The sequence below is a fragment of the Salvelinus alpinus genome, chromosome 3 (assembly GCF_045679555.1).
Source record: "Salvelinus alpinus chromosome 3, SLU_Salpinus.1, whole genome shotgun sequence".
Taxonomy (NCBI): Eukaryota; Metazoa; Chordata; class Actinopteri; order Salmoniformes; family Salmonidae; genus Salvelinus; species Salvelinus alpinus.
This window is the reverse complement of record NC_092088.1, coordinates 17,134,092-17,153,960: the sequence shown is the minus strand read 5'-3', so window position 1 is coordinate 17,153,960 and position 19,869 is coordinate 17,134,092. Positions and strand designations below refer to the sequence as shown.

General features: G+C 43.4%; 1 protein-coding gene across 5 annotated transcripts in view; it reads right to left on the bottom strand.

Moving 5' to 3' along the window:
• Window positions 1-19,869, bottom strand: part of ccser2b (coiled-coil serine-rich protein 2b) — a 141,675-nt gene that overhangs the window by 90,322 nt on the left and 31,484 nt on the right. For all 5 annotated transcript variants that reach the window (XM_071391732.1, XM_071391733.1, XM_071391734.1 and 2 more), the window contains exons 2-3: window positions 3,178-4,652; window positions 2,820-3,007 (exon numbers count right to left, since the gene is read on the bottom strand). In XM_071391732.1, coding sequence (XP_071247833.1) covers window positions 2,820-3,007; window positions 3,178-4,612 — 1,623 coding nt within the window. In that variant the 5' untranslated portion in view covers window positions 4,613-4,652. The remainder of the gene's footprint in view (window positions 1-2,819; window positions 3,008-3,177; window positions 4,653-19,869) is intronic.

The window sequence follows — 19,869 nt, the reverse complement described above, 5'->3', positions numbered from 1 at the left end:
GAGAACGCTGATCCGAGAGCAGTGCTGTCCTTCGATCCCATCAGTATCGACACAGGCCTCAACGATGCATTTAGCGAACGTACTTTGCGTGGTGTTTTGGGAATCACATGTTACATCTTCGGCCGCTGTAGGCAAGATGCATCGTTAAAGCCCATGTACCATCGCTATCGAGAAACCGGTACTGAGCTGTGAACTAAGCCCCTAAACAGGTATTGAGAGGTGCTGGGCCGTAAGTACTTCATTTCCAACAGAGAAGCAAAAGCAACGGAACAAATCCAGGTATTTTGCATGACCTAACTAAAACAAATGACTGGAGATGAGCTGCAATGTGTATTGAGCTTATCTTCTAATAATGCTGCCATAATGATTCAGCACTTTTTAGAGAAGTGCTTTGTACAGTAATGACTGCAATATAATCCTTCTGCTTGCCTCTGGTCCTGAGGCTGCATCCTTTTTTCTGGACAGATGATAGGCTTCAGGGAAATCACCCGTGGCAACAGCCAATAGGTGCCCTCGAATTAAAACATAATTCCACTGATTAATTTGCTAAAATACAGGAAGTTGGGTTCTTAGATTGGTAATTCAGAAGGTTAGTGCAATCCGGGATCCTTTAAATTTCAACGGGGTGATGTCAGAGTTGGAAGTCCAAAGGATTCTGGGTAGCAAGGAACCGACAGCAGAACAAGGCACTACCTCCTTCCTTCCTTGATGTAATCTAGGCTGTATCACAACCGGCCGTGATTGGAAGTCCCATAGGGCGGCGCACAATTGGCCCAGCGTCGTCCGTGTTCGGCTGGTGTAGGCCGTCATTGTAAATAAGAATTTGTTCTTAACTGACTTGCCTAGTTAAATAAAGGTTCAATAAATGTTTTTATCAATAACCTGACAAACTGAGATTGGTGAAAGCAATAGGCTTGCAGACCATGCAATCGCTTACAGGTCCGTGGTTAGTTAGTAAGGAAAGATAGTTAGTAAGGAAAGTATTCAAACAGACAACAGAAAAAACAGACAACTACTGTATGTAGAGGTCTTGCACGTGTACAGGAGCAGAGTGGTGCATTGAATGGCATAAACCCAGACTGCATACAGTACACTGGTCAGAGAAAAATCAGCACCATTGAGGACCTGTGCTGTAGGTCAAAGTCCTGAGTAGTGATATAGGATTGGGGACAGTGATACTGTGGGCAGAGACCCCATACAGAAACAGCGCCAGGCAGTGAGCTCATTAAGGTCAAAGCCAGCAGGACAACGTTCGACCCTCTAGAATACAAATCACCCAGGATAATCCACATAAGGGAAGTAGCTAGGGTGAAAGTTTTCTACACCAGCAACAGGGAAAGTAAAACGCTGACTATTAAAAAAGCTGTGTAAGTAAAAGTTCATTGTACAAAGGTTAAACGCATTATGACAGCCAGCGAGGATTAAGCGCAAATCGGTAAAACAGAAACACATCCTACTTGTTCTCCAACACACGTGCAGTAGAAACCAAAGTACTACTGCAGATCGACGCCTCCCATTCCGATGATGGATTAAAACTTAATCCATCCTGTTGGGAGCTAAATAACTTTAAGGGGAAACTAAAGCAGGCATTGTGGTGAAGCAGAGACTACACAACCAACCATGCTCTGGCATTTAAAGATATAGGTTGTCACATTGTCATAGTACACAGGTCAAAGGAGGACATTTACCTACACTATATGACCAAAAGTATGTGGACACCTGCTCGTCGAGCATCTCATTCCAAAATCATAGGCATTAATATAGAGTTGGTCCCCTCTTTGCTGCTTTAACATCCTCACTCTTCTGGGAAGGGTTTCCACTGGATGTTGAAACATTGCTGCAGGGATCTGCTTCCATTCAGCCACAAGGGCATTAGTGAGGTCGGGCACTGTTGGGCGATTAGGCCTGGTTCGTAGTCAGCATTCCAATTCATCCCAAAGGTGTTTGATGGGGTTGAGGTCAAGGCTCTGTGCAGGACAGTCAAGTTCTTCCACAACGATCTCAACAAAATATTTCTGTATGAACCTCGCTTTGTGCATAGGGGCATTGTCATGCTGAAACAGGAAAAGGCCATCCCCAAACTGTTGTCAAAGTTGGAAGCACAGAATCATCTAGAATGTCATTGTATGCTGTAGCATTAAGATTTCCCTTCACTGGAACTAAGGGGCCTAGTCCGAACCATGAAAAACAGCCCCAGAACATTATTCCTCCTACACCAAACTTTACAGTTGGCACTATGCATTTGGGCAAGTAGCGTGATTCATCCCTCCAGAGAACGTGTTTCAACTGCTCCGAAGTCCAAAGGTGGAGAGCTTTACACCACTCCAGCCGACGCTTGGCATTACGCATGGTGATCTTAGGCTTGTGTGCAGCTGCTCGGCCATGGAAACTCATTTCATGAACCTCCCGACAAACAGTTCTTGTGCTGACGTTGCTTCCAGAGGTAGTTTGGAACTCGGTAGTGAGTGTTGCAACTGAGGACAGACGATTTTTTCGAGCTACGCGCTTCAGCACTCACAATAACAGCACTTACAGTTGACCGGGGCAGCTCTAGCAGGGCAGAAATTTGACGAACTGACTTTTTGGAAAGATAGCATCCTATGATGCTGCCACGTTGAAAGTCACTGAGCTCTTCAGTAAGGCCATTCTACTGCCAATGTTTGTCTATGGAGATTGCATGGCTGTGTGCTCGATTTTACACACCTGTCAGCAACGGGTGTGGCTGAAATAGTCAAATCCACTAATTTGAAGGGGTGTCCACATACTTTTGTATATATAGTGTATTATATTAAATGGTATTGTATTCTATCCAGACCCACCATGCTGTTGAGGTCTGAGTCGTAACTCCCACAGGGGTGTGTGATGGTCCCAAGGGCCTCCAGACCCTCCTCGTCCCACATGTAGGTCCCCCCAGAGCCAGAGTCTGAGGGGGACAGGTCCAGAGATGAGCCAAGGGGGTATTCTGCACCCCCAGACAGGGCCTGGCTAGTACGCCGAGACAACCCCCCTAAAACAGAGAGGAGAAGGAAGAGGTGTTACTCGCCTGCTACCTAATCACTTAGGGAATATTAGTTCATTTGTTTTGGTTAGTATTATGGTATGTCATTTAGGGCCTGTGTCTGAGAAACCGGCCCTTAGTCTTTCAAGTCAATTATTTTGATTAATGTGAAATCTTACCAGTGAGTCCTATCCTGGCCCAGTCCACACTGTCAGACAGGAAGCTGTGAAGGCCAGTCATGGAGGTTCCACCGTGCCGTCGGTTGACGTCTGCGTTGTCATCATCCAAGTCAGGCTGTGATTGGTCGAGCCCTCCGTTCTGGGCCGGGAGCAGCAGAATGCCGTCTCCTCCATTTCCCAGGTTGTCAAAATCGTCCATGTACTCCTCGCTGGTGTCGTCGTGCTCCAGCGAGGAGGTGGATGAGAGTGACATGTCCTCCAGACCTTCCCCCAGGGGATGGACCCCACTGGGGCCCACAGGCTCCTCTAGCAGGCCCTCTGTGGTGCTCCCTGGGCTGTCAGTGATGCTGATCGGGTCTGGGGTGACAGGGGGCATCTCCACCGAGTTCCTCCTCCCCTCGCTTTCCTTTCTGTTGCCATGGACCTTCTGGGAGGTGGTGGCCAGGACAGGGTGAGGCTGCTTGATGAGGGAGGGTCGTGTGAGCCTGTAGCTGAGGGCCGAAGGCTTGGTGGTGGAGGAGGCTGAACTAGGTAGTAAGGACTTCCTCAGTGTGATGGGTGGCAAGATGCAGCTAGTTGTTCCCACCCCAGCCCTGCCTGGCCTAGGTCCACCCTTACTAAGATGTAGGCCTTTTCCTCTCCCCCCACTACTCAGCACAGTGGTGGGTCTGGCCAGGGGAGATGTCTTGACCAGCGGGGACTTGGCTAGAGGCCTGGGCAGCTCCTTGGCAAGCTCCGAGGCCCTGTTGAAGGAGTAGGAGCGGATGATGGGTGGCTCGGTGGGGGAGGGGATCCTCTTGACGTGGGTGAGGCTCTGGGAGCGCAACATGTTCTCCTCTGTGGCCGTCTCCAGGCTGTCACTGGACTGGGATACGCTGCTGGTCAGGTTGCTGTGGGGAGAACCACGGCTTTGGCCCCGCCTGAGTGAACCGGTCCCAGACCGCCCACCACCACCCGCCTGGCCGTTGAGACCCGCTTTGCCATTGCCGAGACTCTGTCCAGACAAGGCCTGTTTGGGGATGGCCCCGCGAGACCCAGTTCTGGAGCGTATAGTCCTGGGGCAGGTGGAAGCACACCCCTGTACCTTAACTGTGGCAGGCATGCTAGACGGCTTCTTAATCTCCCGTACCACCATTGGTAAGTGCTGCGGTTGTCTGGGGTGATGCCCAGCTCCAGTTCTGTGCTCCTCCCATGAGTCCACCCCCCTCTCCACAGGGTCTCCCCCTTTCCCCTTCAGAGAGAAGGAGGAGGGCATACGGATTGTTCCGTTCTGCCTGGTGGTGGTAGTGGGTAACCCTTTGCCTGTGGTGCTGGAGGCAGGGTGGTGGCGGGTCCCATTGGTCAGTGGGGCGGTGGCAGCCACGGCCGTGGGGCGCGAGCCAAACTTGGGTAGCCTGGAGACCATGGTGGGCAAGTTGGGAACCGGATCTTCCATCAGCTGCCTGCTGGATCATGGGTGTGCAGGGCTGGCAGAGCTGTGGAGGGAAAGAGAGAGAGATGGACGATTAGAGAAGGGGAGGAGAAAGAGAGAAATTGAAGGAAGAGGATGAGAGGGAGGCCAAGACAGAACAAGGAGGAAAAATAGAGCGAGGAAGACAAAGATTTGAGAACATGTCGTGCTAAAATTTTACCAACCCAAACCTGTTATTTCTAACACAAAATAAAACGTAGAGGTAGACTTTAAGACTATCAAATGCAGTAAAATAAATGACAGTCGGTTACTTTCTGTGAATATTCTATTCAAGCTAATGAGAAACAGACAAACCTTTAGTGCAAAGTAGCTGTAAAAGATCAATAACATCTGTTCTGGGAAAGCAGTCTTTACTGTGCCCATTAAAGTGCCCTGGTGCTTCAAAAGGCTAGGGTGTGTGCAGACCTAGTGGTTAACTGGCAGGGGCAGGCACTGAGAGTCAGGACTTGGTGGAGCACAACCACATACACATGCCATACTAGATACTGTACAACACCCCTAATAATCCCAATGCTACTCAGCCAATTTTAACACAGCTTTCCTGACTGCACCCGCTCCTTACGCTGCTCTGACATTTAAAATCCCACCCAGGAGGCTAGTGCTGCAGAGCATCTACCTTAATAACCTTTAGACTTAACCCTCGCATGTAATGTCACAGTTACAATTTAAAATCGTGGCCGACCCCCCCCCCCCCCCCCCTAAAAAATAAAATAATGATTATAATAAAATAAATACAAATGGGGGGGGGGGGGTATTTTTGGTATGGTAAAACTAGACAGTCAGAGAATCTAAAATTCCCAAAATGGCATGGCGCCCCCATTGATTTAGTTATATGTCACTCAGATAGCATGAGCCAAGACAAAATGTGTAGAATTGCAGGAAATTGGCTTTCAAACTGTAAAATGTTCCCTCAGCCCCATAGCAAAATGTATGTTATTGCAGGAAATGATCTTTAAAACAGCAACATTTTGTCTCTAACTTGGGGAAACACTTGTGTACTAACATGCATGACAACAACCCCGGATTCAAAACAGATTCAATTTAAATGATTATACAAAAACCAATAGAATGTTAAAAACATCCCTTTTTCAGGACCTTGTCTTTTAAAGATAATTCGTAAAAATCCAAATAACTTCACAGATCTTCATTGTAAAGGGTTTAAACACTGTTTCCAATACTTGTTCAATGAACCATAAACAATTAATGAACATGCACCTGTGGAATGGGTGCAGCTTACAAACGGTAGGCAATTAAGGTCACAGTTGTGAAAACTTAGGACACCTTTCGACTGACTGAAAACACCAAAAGAGAGATGCCCAGGGTCCCTGCTCATCTGCGTGAACGTGCATTAGGCATGCTGCAAGGAGGCATGAGATGTTTGTACTGTGATACGCCTAAGACAGCGCTACAGGGAGACAGGACGGATAGCTGATCATCCTCGCAGTGGCAGACTACGTGGAACAACACCTGGACAGTATCGGCACATCACACCTGCGGGACAGGTACAGGATGGCAACAACTGCCAGAGTTACACCAGGAATACACAATCCCTCCATCAGTGCTCAGACTGTCCGCAATAGGCTGAGGGAGGCTGGACTGAGGGCTTGTAGGCCTGTTGTAAGACAGGTCCTCACCAGACATCACCGGCAACAATGTCGCCTATGGGCACAAACCCACCCTCGCTGGACCAGACAGGACTGGTAAAAAGTGTGTTTATCGTCGAAGGAATGAGCGTTACACCTAGGCCTGTACTCTGGAGCGGGATCGATTTGGAGGTGGAGAATCCGTCATGGTCTGGGGCGGTGTGTCACAGCATGTCAGAGCTTGTTGTCATTGCAGGCAATCTCAACGCTGTGCGATACAGGGAAGACATCCTCCTCCCTCATGTGGTACCCTTCCTGCAGGCTCATCCTGACATGACCCTCCAGCATGACAATGCCACCAGCCATACTGCTCGTTCTGTGCGTGATTTCCTGCAAGACAGGAATATCAGTGTTCCGCCAAGGCCAGCAAAGAGCCCGGATCTCAATCCCATTGAGGACGTCTGGGACCTGTTGGATCGGAGGGTGAGGGCTAGGGCCATTCCCCCACAGAAATGTCCGGGAACTTGCAGGTGCCTTGGTGGGAGAGTGGGGTAACATCTCACAGCAAGAACTGTTAAATCTGGTGCAGTACATGAGGAGGAGATGCACTGCAATACTTAATGCAGCTGGTGGCCACACCAGATACTGACTGTAACTTTTGATTTTGACCCCCCCCTTTGTTCAGCGACACATTATTCAATTTATGTTAGTCACATGTCTGTGGAACTTGTTCAGTATGTCTTAGTTGTTGACTCTTGTTATGTTCATACAAATATTTACACGTTAAGTTTGCTGAAAATAAACGCAGTTGACAGTGAGAGGAGGTTTATTTTTTTTGCAGAGCATATATATATATATATATATATATATATATATATATATATATATATATATATATATATATATATATAGGGGATACAAAATTGGATGGTTTTCAGAGAAAGGGTAGCTGAAAAAAAAAATAATAATAATAATAAGTCAAGTAAAATGTAGTGTCCATAAAATGTATATAGTTTGTATTAGCTGGAAGTAGAAACCTAAGTATTGTTGTCCATTAGTTTACTCCAATTAGGGGTGGTAGTGGAAAATAATAAAGGAAAATATATTTAAAAAATAACAAAAATGTATGGGTGATTGGAAATTATGCACACAATTAAATTTATAGTGGGGCAGTCTACCGTTTTAAAAAGTATGTAATATATACACACTATATATACAAAAGTATGTGGACACCCCTACAAAATTAGTGGATTCAACTATACCCGTTGCTGACAGGTGTATAAAATTGAGCACACAACCATGCAATTTTCACAGACAAATATTGGCAGTAGAATGGCCTTACTGAAGAGCTCAGTGACTTTCAACATGGCCATCATAGGATGTCACCTTTCCAACAAGTCAGTTCGTCAAATTTCTGCCCTGCTAGAGCTGTCCCCAGTCAACTGTAAGTGCTGTTATTGTGAAGTGGAAACGTCTATGAGCAACAACGGCTCAGCCACAAAGTGGTAAGCCACACAAGCTCACAGAACGGGACCGCCGAGTGCTGAAGCACGCAGTACATAAAAATCGTCTGTCTTCAGTTGCAACACTCACTACAGTTCCAAACTGCCTCTGGAAGCAACGGCAGCACGTCAACTGTTAGTCCGGAGCTTCATGAAATGAGTTTCCAAAGTTTGATGGAGGAAAAATGGTCTGGGGCTGTAATGTCATGGTTCGGGCTAGTGAAGGGAAATCTTAATGCTACAGCATACAATGACATTCTAGACGATTCTGTGCTTCCAACTTTGTGGCAACAGTTTGGGGAAAGCCCTTTTTCCTTTTTCAGCATGACAATGCCCCTATGCACGAAGCGAGGTCCATACAGAAATGGTTTGTCGAGATCGGTGTGGAAGAACGCCGACTGCGAGCCAAGCCTAATCACACAACATCAGCGCCCGACCTCACCAATGCTCGTGGCTGAATGGAAGCAAATCCCTGCAGCAATGTTTCAACATCTAGTGGAAAGCCTTCCCAGAAGAGTGGAGGCTGTTATAGCAGCAAAGAGGGGACCAACTCCATATTAATATCCATGATTTTGGAATGAGATGTTTGACGAGCAGGTGTCCACATACTTTGTCATGTAGAGTATTTATTTATTTTAATAAAATTGTTTTTTTTTTATAAAAAAACATGCATGAAAGTTCAGTGATAAATGTGGTTGAGTAGGATTTCTATTTTTTATTTATTTAGGCAAGTCAGTTAAGAACAAATTCTTATTTACAATGACTACCTACCAGAAGGCAAAAGGCCTCTTGCAAAGACGGGGGCTGGGTTTAAAAATAAAAAATATTGGATAAAACACACATCACGACAAGAGAGACACCATAACACTACATAAAGAGAGACCTAAGACGAGAGCATAGCATGGCAGCAACAGAGAAGACCGAGAGACATACAGAGAAAACTTGGAGAGGAATAAAGTCGATGGCTACATCCCAAATGGCACCCTGGTCAAAAGTAGTGCACTACATAGGGGCCTGAGGGCACACAGTGTGTTGTGAAAACTGTTATGAATGTATTGTAATGTTTAAAAAAAATACATATATATATACTGTTATGAATGTATTGTAATGTTTAAAAAAAAAAATATATATATATATATATAACTGCCTTAACTTTAATGGACCCCAGGAAAAGTAGCTGCTGCCTTGGCAGGAACTAATGAACCCCAGGAAGAGTAGCTGCTGCCTTGGCAACAGCTAATGGGGATGCATAATAAATACAAATAGTGTGCTATTTGGGACGCATACCATGTCTATGGGAGACTGAAAATACACAAAAGCTTCCATGCAAATGACAACAACCGTACCGTCATGTGGATGATACCCGGTGGGCATGAATGATAAGGAGTGGGATAGGGGCTGGCATGCATTCACAGAGGTAACACCAGAGGGCAATTCCACGATAACGGCGATACAGATTATTCACTTAAAAATGTATGCCAAACAAAAAAACATTGATTTCAAAGTTTAACAAACCATGTACTCTTATGTTCAAGGACTATTTGTAACAAAATGTTACAAAAACACATTTACTGGATGAACTGTGCAGATTTAATGTTTGGTAACAGAATTTCAATAAAATCTCCCTCAGTTTTTTGTGTGTTCACGTTTTCTAAAAACCTCTAAAATACTGTATCTGCTCCGAATGCATATTTAAAGATGTCTGCAGAAAGAATGGGGTGTCAGCTATGACATGTGTGTTTTCTGGATTTTTGTTTTAGATTTCGTCTCTTACAGTTGAAGTGTACCTATGATAAAAATTACAGACCTCTACATGCTTTGTAAGTAGGAAAACCTGCAAAATCGGCAGTGTATCAAATACTTGTTCTCCCCACTGTATATACCCTTAGCTTTCATTTGACATTCTATGAACTTATGTTGGTGCTAATGGGTCCTTTTACATGGAAATGACCTAAACAGGCCTTCCTTATTCTAAAAGGTGCATGTAACAGGGACATGCAGTCCACCCCCATAAAACCACGAGATGATAACGTAGCCATGGTTCTGCCTACAGACACAATATGACGAGGGTAAATCATTCCCAAGGGGTTTGAAGCACAAAGTATTTATTCAGTAGAGAATGGAGATTAGACCCGTCAGGCCCCTCAGGTGTTATGAAAATAAAACCACAATTTGGAACAGAAGAAGCCCGAAGGAAAGCGCCAGGAGCCAGTCAAGTGTTGACATTTGAGTTTAACACACAAAAAAAGAACAAAACAGCATTTTCTCAAGCATGGGTTATCCAGAACATCCATAGGCCTATGTGCAGCCGGCCTGAGTCTTATTGCAGGTCATGGGTTGAAATACCGCAGTAGTAAGAAACTCAAACTTTCGGGACTGGGTGTCGTTTGCCTTGGTGTCTTTAGCAATGACTCTACAGTGGGCTTTGATCGCATAGAGAGAGAGGGGAGATTCTAGGGATTATGGAGGGTCTAATCAGCAATCAGTGTAGGCTAGCACTGGTTCAAAGCCATCAGCCCCATCTCATCAAGAGTATTGACAGTCGGCAGGGTGAATGACAGTGCGAAAGGGAGAAGAGGCAGTGGAGAGAGAGAGTGTGTTAGTGCTGCACAATTAATCAACTGTTTTGACGAAATTGCAATATTGACATGTGCAATATCCATTTTGAGCCATGAATATAACATTCAAATGTAATAAGGGTCCCTTGGGAAACTGACCAACACTTTGGTTCCTACCCTATCACAACTTCTACAAACCCAAGATAGACCACAGCCTGTTTTTTTCCAATGGGAGCAAATTAATCATAGTGGCCAGAACAAGAGAGGTTGGCAGAGCCAAGCACAAACTAGCGAGATCCTATTATTTTAGCATGTATTTGCATATTTCCATTAGGGAACGCCTACTCTGAAGTGTGCCGGTGTAATTTTTACTTTGGTAAAGGTTAAAGTCTACATAACTTAGTCCATTCTGTTCATAACAGATTCAAGTTTTGGGAAGAGAAAACTGTTGTGATAAAGGGCTCCATTCAATCAGATCCTCTTCAGCCGACATCGTCATAGTGGTTGTTTTGGCGGTGTTGGAGAAGGAACTGCGTTAGAGCTGTCAAATCCACAAATGGCTCCCGGCAATGGCATTATACCTAAAGCAGACACAGCCTTGTTTACAAGTTTGAACACTGGAATGTGAGATGAATCTACACCACCATTAGGTTGATAAACATCCATCTTCTCCCACTGCTGGACACTGGGCTTCCTCTCATACCATATTTGGTAGTGAGTGGAAACGGCAAACAGATGCATACATCTGGTGAATCATCTGGCTCATTGTTCTGTGGTTTTAGTGTACCTGGCTTTTTAATTCGTTGTCATGCCATACACCAACTACAGAAACGGAATACAAATTTTATTTATATGATTCCAACAGTTCACCTGAGTGGTTTGATCTAAAAATCGCAAGTAAAATCGCAATCACAATACTTGGTTAAAAACAACTCACAATTACATTATTTGCCCCATGTCGTGCATGCCTTAGTGTGTGTGTGTGGTAATGGTAGACTAAGCTATGTTGCTGCGGGGGAAAGTCGCTGTGCTGCATTGTGGTGTTGCAAGGTTGGCCAAGGACAGGGAATGCATGCAGATGAATGGGTTTGCACAGCGTGCTAATGAGCTTTGGCCTTTGTAGACTACACCGGGCACCTGGCTGCAACCAACACCCTCCCCCTCTCCCTCCTGGAGCGGTTCCAAGGCCAAATCAAATGGTGATCAGATGAACTCCTGCTGCAGTTCATCCGTTTGAGGGGCCCTCTGCTACTGACGGTGATATTCCTGTGCTCTCGACTTCGTGACGCAGTGACCTCCGGGTTGCAGTTAGTACACAAACACACAGATATTTAGCAGCCATCTACCGTGCCTTCAGAAAGAATTCACACCCCTTGACTTTTTCCACATTTTGTTGTGTTAAAGCCTGAACTTAAAATACACTAAATTGAGATTTTCTGTCACAGAACTACACACACACATCAAAAGTGGAATTATGTTTTTAGAAATTGTTACAAATTAATAAAAAATTAAAAGCTGAAATGTCTTGAGTATTCAAGTATTCAACCCTTTTGTTATGGCAAGCCTAAATGCTAGCAGATAGCGCAATGACTGGAAGTCTATGGGTAACGCTAGTTAGCATTAGCACACGAAAATACCTCAAACTTCCTTCATACTGGGCACAGAGACAAAAAAAAAGGCATAAACGAGTTCATCTGACTCTGGGGAAGTAGACAAAGGACCTCATTGCCAGAATCCTGAAGTATACCTTTAACAAGTCACATAATAGGTTGTATGGACTCACTCTGTGTGCAATAATAATGTTTAACATGATTTTTGAATGACTACCCCATCTCTGTACTCTACACATAGAATAATCTGTAAGGTCCCTCAGTCGAAAAATGCATTTCAAACAGATTCAACCACAAAGACCAGGGAGGTTTTCAAATGACTCGCAAAAAAGGGCACCTATTGGTAGATGGGTAAAAAATAAATAAAGCAGACATTGAATATCTGTTTGAGCATAGTGAAGTTATCAATTACACGTTGGTGTATCAATACACCCAGTCACTACAAAGATACAGGGGTCCTTACTAACTCAGTTGCCAGGGATTTCACCATGAGGCCAATGGTGACTTTAAAACAGTTAGAGTTTAATGGCTGTGATAGGAGAAAACGGGAGTATGGAGCCACAACGTTTTAGTTACTCCACTACACTAACCTAAAAGGACAGAGTGAAAAAAAATCTATGGCAAAACTTGAAAATGGCTGTCCAGCAATGACCAACAACCAACTTGACAGAGCTTGAATAATTTTTTGTACAATCCAGGTGTGCAAAGCTCTTAGAGACTTACCCAGAGACTCACAGATGTAATCGCTGCGAAGGTGATTCTAACGTGTTGACTCAGGGGTGTGAATACTTATGTGAAATAGATTTTTCTGTATTTTATTTTCCCAAAAATGGCAAACATTTCTAAAAACATGTTTTTACTTTGTCATTATGGGGTATTGTTTGTAGATGGGTGAGGGGGGGAAAAACGACTAAATCCAATTTGAATTCAGTCTTTAACAACAAAATGTGGAATAAGTCAATGGGTATAAATACTTTCTGAAGGCACTGTATAACACTATAGCAACCCATCTATGACACTTTCACAGTTCCAGGTCTAGTTGGAGCTTAGAGGTCAGTTGACTAACTCTCCTTCCATCACCTTGGCTGTCCCTCACTACCTCTCTCCCTCCCGCTGGGCTTAGGTTCAATGGAAGGCCCAACATACGATACACCACCACCTCCTACTAGCCAGCAGTGTTACCCTCCAATCCACTGGTTACTCAGTCTAAACCAGGTCAAATCAGTTTAAACCAGATCAGACAAGCTGGCAGGCAAAAGCCTCATTGAAATAAATCCCAGGGAATATCACAGGAATCATTGTCAATATTTCCACGACAGATCTCCTTTAAAAACCAGCATAGTAGGAGAAACAGCATCACCAGCACACACACATAAGGCCCTATAAAATCCACAATGCGGAGAATGTGGATGGAGTCACAGGATCCACACATTAAAACAGAATTTAAAAAATGCTGAAAAATGTATTGAACGAAAAAGGAATCAAATTTGTGTAGCAGTTAGTGATGATGCTAATGAAAAGTCTTCCGGTAGATGGAAAGTTTTCCCCAAAAACCTTCTCAATTAAATATTAACTAAAAAGTAGCATATGCTTGCTTACCTGGTAGAATGATATAATTATTTGCATCAATCCAGTGGGTATTCGTTTTGCAAACCATCACATGTGGCTACAAAAACACTGCTAAACAACAGCCTCTTGCTAGGTGCGCACTGGAATGAAAGGGGGAACTACAACCAAAAAAATCTAAATATCTCACATTTTCCCATACCTCAGAACGTGGTCTCCATTGTTGTGGACTTATAAAAACTACATTTGATGTTCTATAAACATAAAATAAAAATAAAAGTGATTCTTAGAAAGAAAAAAAGAGGAAAACTGAAACCTAAAACACAAAACGGAAAAACTGGAATAGAATGGCACACAGAAACCCCAAGAGAAGTCTAGGCAGAGCTGCTGTTGATACGCAACAACTGTGGGACGCAATGAAGCTGTTAGCAGCACATGAAGATGTGATGCTCATATGGATATTTCTTGGAACCCTGCTAACGCAGTGTACCCCCAGCGATGACTTCCAGTGGTAAATCATGTGATGGATGGGTTATCAATGAACAGGCATGAGGGGAGGATAATTATAACTACACAGGCCTATAGCTTTGCACTTTTTAGGCAGCATGGTGTCTCGTGTTTTTATAAATGAACAAGTGTTTCACCACAAATAGCCTACTGAATTAGGAATGGTGCGTTTGATGCCCCCAATGCTTGCCCACTACTTCATGCCCCTTTCAGAGACAGTCATTATCATGCCATCATGTCTTAAAGGAGAACTGCTTCCTAGAACCAACTTCTGGTTATAAAAACGGCCTGTGTCATCAATAGGAGTCAGAAATAGGGTTGCAAAGGGTCGGAAACTTTCCGGTAAACTTCCAGAATTTTTCCATGGGAAGTTAAGCCCGGGAATTTGAGGAATTTTGCTTAAATTCATCAAAACAAGTTCGCTTTTAACAGTAAAACTTTTTTGTGGGATACACAAGGCAATTCTGGGTCTTGTGGCATATTTTGGATAAACTATCCCAATTCAATGGAATTGCAACCCTTTGCATGCACAGTGCATTCTTCCATCACATGTACAGCTGATTCTCAAGATCTTGCACACTAATGAGATGCTATTGGAGCACACACTACTACACTGTCTGAGCTAAGGACTACATGCTTTCTGCTAAGTTTTGATAACAATACTGGGTGGGGTGAATATATTTTATATGACATGATTTTTTGTTAATTAGTAATATAGCAAAGTGTGTTTAAATTATTTCTAACTTGTTAACCTCTTGTGTAGGGGGCAGTATTTTCACGTCCGGATGAAAAGCGTGCCCAGAGTAAACTGCCTGCTACTCAGGCCCAGATGCTAGGATATGCATATTATTAGTAGATTTGGGTAGAAAACTCAGAAGTTTCTAAAACTGTTTGAATGATGTCTGAGTATAACAGAACTCATATGGCAGGCAAAAACCTGAGAAAAAATCCAACCAGGAAGTGGGAAATCTGAGGTTTTTAGTTTTTCAACTGTTTGCTTATCCAAGATAGTGGAAATGGGGTCATATTGCACTTCCTAGGGCTTCCACTAGATGTCAACAGTCTTTAGAACCTTGTTGAGGCTTCTACTGTGAAGTGGGGGCAAATGAGAGGGGAATGAGACAGAGGTCTGCCAGAGAGCCACGAGCTGACCGCGCGTGTTCACGTGTGAGAGTTAGCTTGCGTTCCATTGCATTTCTGAAGACAAAGGAATTCTCCGGTTGGAACAGTATTGAAGATTTACGTTAAAAACATCCTAAAGATTGATTCTATACATCGTTTGACATGTTTCTACGGACTGTAACGGGACTTTGACTTTGTCTGCACCTAGTGATCGCGCGTCATGAATTTAGATTACTGGGCTAAATGTGCTAACAAAAAGGATGTATTTGGACATAAATTATGGACTTCATCGAACAAAACAAACATTTATTGTGGAACTGGGAGTGCATTCTGATTAAGATCACCAAAAGGTAAGTGAATATTTATAATGCTATTCTGACATCTGTTGACTACACAACATGGCGGATATCGCTTTGGGTTGTGTTGGTCTCTGAGCGCTGTACTCAGATTATTGCATGGTGTGCTTTTTCCGTAAAGTTTTTGGGAAATCTGACACAGCGGTTGCATTAAGGAGAAGTGGATCTAAAATTCCATGCGTAACAGTTGTATCTTTTAGCAATGTTTATTATGAGTATTTCTGTAAATTGATGTGGCTCTATGCAAAATCACCGGATGTTTTGGAACTACTGAACATAACGCGACAATGTAAACTCAGATTTTTGTATATAAACTTTACCGAACAAAACATACATGTATTGTGTAACATGAAGTCCTATGAGTGTCATCTGATGAAGATCAAAGGTTAGTGATTCATTTTATCTCTATTTCTGCTTTTTGCGACTCCTCTCTTTGGCTGGAAAAATAGCTGTGTTTTTCTGTGACTTGGCTCTGACCTAACATAATCGTTTGGTGTGCTTTCGTCGTAAAGCCTTTTTGAAATCGGACACTGTGGCTGGATTTACAACAAGTTTATCTTTAAAATGGTGTAAAATACTTGTATGTTTGAGGAAATGTAATTATGGGATTGCTGTTGTTTTGAATTTGGCGCCCTGCAGTTTCACTGGCTGTTGACGAGGAGAGACACTACCGTCCCACATACCCTAGAGAGGTTAACAATTTCTGCTAGTTAGTTTTTGCTACCATGTTGGTTTTAGCTTGCTTGAGCCTGCTAACTGAGGAGTGTTAATTCACCTGTTTCTATACACGTTTCATTTTAATAGATTAAACAACTCCTTTGTAAGATAAATGTAACTGCTTAACTATTTCTCTGTACACAGACTTTTATTTTTTATTTTTCTAATCTTTACAGGAAAATGCCACATGCACTATCTGATGTGTGGAGACATTTCACTGCAGCTAATGTAGAAGGAAAAGCTGTGTACATTTGCAAATACTGTGACAAATCATATGTGAAGAATGCAACAAAGATGCAGAATCATCTGGCCAAGTGCATAAAGTTCCCTCAGCGCTCACAACAAGTAACCTATGACAAAAGTCCTTCTACTTCTATTCGAAGTGAAAATGATGAATCAGACACCTTATCGATAGCAACAGCTCATGGTCCTCCTGGAATCAGAAGGTTTTTTTTTAACTCAATGAAGGAACGTAGTCAGAGAAATGCTGATGAATGTCTTGCTCGAGCTGTGTATGCAACTGGTTTACCTCTGATGCTCACAGGCAATGTGTATTGAAAGAGATTTCTGAATGCTATTCACCCAGCATACACCCCTCCAACCAGACATGCTTTATCTACTCATTTGCTGTATGCAGAGATCAACAGAGTTCAAGTGAAGGTCAAGCAAATCATAGAGAAAGCAGACTGTATTGCAATCATCTCTGATGGGTGGTCAAATGTTCGTGGACAAGGAATAATTAAGTACATCTCCACCCCTCAAACAGTATTCTACAAGAGCATAGACACAAGGGACAACAGACACATCGGTCTCTACATTGCAGATGAGCTGAAGGCAGTCAATGACCTTGGACCATAGAAGGTATTTGCACTGGTGACAGACAATGCTGCCAACATGAAGGCTGCTTGGTCTAAAGTGGAGGAGTCCTACCCTCACATCACACCCCTTGGCTGTGCTGCTCATGCATTGAATCTGCACCTCAAGGACAGCATAGCACTGAAAACAATGGATATACTCTACAAGAGAGCCAAGGAAATGGTTAGGTATGTGAAGGGTCATCAAGTTATAGCAGCAATGTACCTCACCAAGCAAAGTGAGAAGATTAAGAGCACCACATTGAAGCACCCGTTGGGGTGGTGTTGTCATCATGTTTGACAGTCTCCTGGAGGGGAAGGAGTCTCTCCAAGAAATGGCCATATCACAGTCTGCCGATATGGACAGCCCCACCAAGAGGATCATCCTGGATGATGTATTTTTAGAGAGAGTGGTAAGCAGCCTGAAACCTATAGCAGTAGCCATTGCACAGACTGGGGGAGACAATGCCATCCTGTCTGATGTTCAGACTCTGCTTGCAGATGTAAGAGAAGAAATCCGTACTGCCCTGCCCACTTCACTGTTGCTCCAAGCAGAGGAAACTGCAGTTCTGAAATACATCAAACAGCGTGAAGACTTCTGCCTGAAGCCCATACACGCCGCAGCGTACATGTTGGACCCAAAGTATGCTGGCAAGTGCATCCTGTCTGGTGCAGAGATCAACAAGACTTATGGTGTCATCACTACTGTGTCTCGCCACCTTGGCCTGGATGAGGGCAAGGTTATTGGCAGTCTGGCAAAGTACACTTCCAAGCAAAGGCTTTGGGATGGAGATGGAATATGGCAGTCATGCCAACATATCTCATCAGCCACCTGGTGGAAGGGACTTTGTGGATCGAGGCCCTTTCCCCTGTTGCCTCCATCATCCTCCAAATCCCACCAACATCAACCGCCTCAGAGCACAACTGGTCCTTGTTTGGGAACACACACACACACCAAAGCATGCAACAAGCTGACCAATACAAGGGTCGAATAATTGGTGGCCATCTGGGCAAATTTGAGGCATTTTGAGCCAGACAACGAGCCATCCTCAACAAGGTTGGAAAGTGACAGTGAAAATGAGGCCTCAGAGTCTGATGTTCAAGAGGTGGACATTGAGGAAGTCCAGGGAGAAGACATGGAAGTCGGAGAGGAAGACAACCAAAGCTTTAGTTTCTAGACTATAATTTTACAGATGCATGTAGAAAACGTTTTTGGGAGATGCGATGGATCATTGGTGATCATTCAATATCCCCTTTATTTTGTTGTTCAGCGAAATCATCCCATGTGAAGAGTCAACTCATTTAAATAAAGTTCATTTCGTAACTAAATTGTTGTTTTTTCTATTGGATGGATTTAACCGTTTGCAATTATGTCTACTTATGATAAGGTAAAAGATTTATGTTTCTGTCTCCATACGATATGGTAAATATATCCAATGAAAAAAAAATATCTAAATTTAAATGGTATTAATATTAATTTGTATATATATTTCCGTTAATTCCCATGGAAAGTTTCCACCTCTGAATATTCCCCAAAATGTGCAACCCTAGTCAGAAACATTCATTCTAGTCTCAAAATTGACTAACAAAAGTGTAAATAGGATCATTTTGGTCATAAAGTCAGTCTCGTCCAAAACGAGATTTGGAAGTAAGTGCGACACGACGGGTATGAATTACTTACACGTCCACTTTTGCCATTGATGTCCAATTGACAAGAGACATGGTGTGGTCTGTCCCCAGCTGCCATGTGTTGTGGACATGTTGTCAAGTCTGCAACGCACACTTGCGCGGCATAGGAGTGAAAATTTACTTCCATAAAGTTGGTGCAAACTTCTAATGCGTTCAACAATATTGTGCAAGATGGCAAGGAATGGATTACATTCAACAAACGTAAGACATGATGGCTGTAATTGATGTGTGTCGAGTAGCCAGCTAGCTAGGACACTGATTCAGCTAGCTAAATACTTAGCCTGTCCCTAATGTGTAATGTGATGTAATGTCAGAGTCAGATTTGCATAGCTAACGTTGCACCTGATGATATGGTTTGATAGGAATTAAAGTTAGCCAGCTTGCTCTCGATAATGTTTCAACTCGAACTGGCTAGCTAATAAGATACGTGCTAGCCAGAGTTCTCAGTTGTCTTGAAAGCACAAATATTAACGGCATCAGCATCACTGGCCTGAATCCATTCCGTATTTGCTATTAGTGTAGTTTACTTCCAAACTACAGAAAAGTTTTTTATATGTTTATTGAGTGATGATATTACTTAATTCACAGGCTACTTACAAAACCTGGTGGGTTTGTTGTTCAGCAGTGTCGTGGAAACGACCCTTTTATATGGGATACCATACGAAGGGAAGATGACTAAAGGCTGGTTTACAGTCCGTCTATCGACATGTCTGTAGACTATTGTCGTAGCAACATCAAACGTTGTTGTAGTTATGAAGCAGCCCAGTGCTCCAAATAGCCTACTTTCTCTATTTTAAACGCATCCGTTTTAGTGAATTCATTTTTAATGTCAACCTAGCAAGCCAGGCAACTAAAAGCACTACACAATGTTTTTGTTTGTTGATGCTAGTTAGCCAGTTTAAATAAAAAGTATAGCTGACAAACACATTCTGATTGGCTGGGTCTGGCTCCCAAGTGTGTGGGCCTATGCGCTCCAAAGCCCACCCATGGCTGCGCCCTACCCAGTCATGTGAAATCCATAGATTATGGTCTAATGAATTTATTTAATTGACTGATTTCCTTCTTGCAACTATAGGGGGTGCTGTTCCGCATTAGCATTTTTTGGTCTCCAAATTAAACTGCCTCGTGCTCAATTCTTGTGCTCAATTCTTGATCGT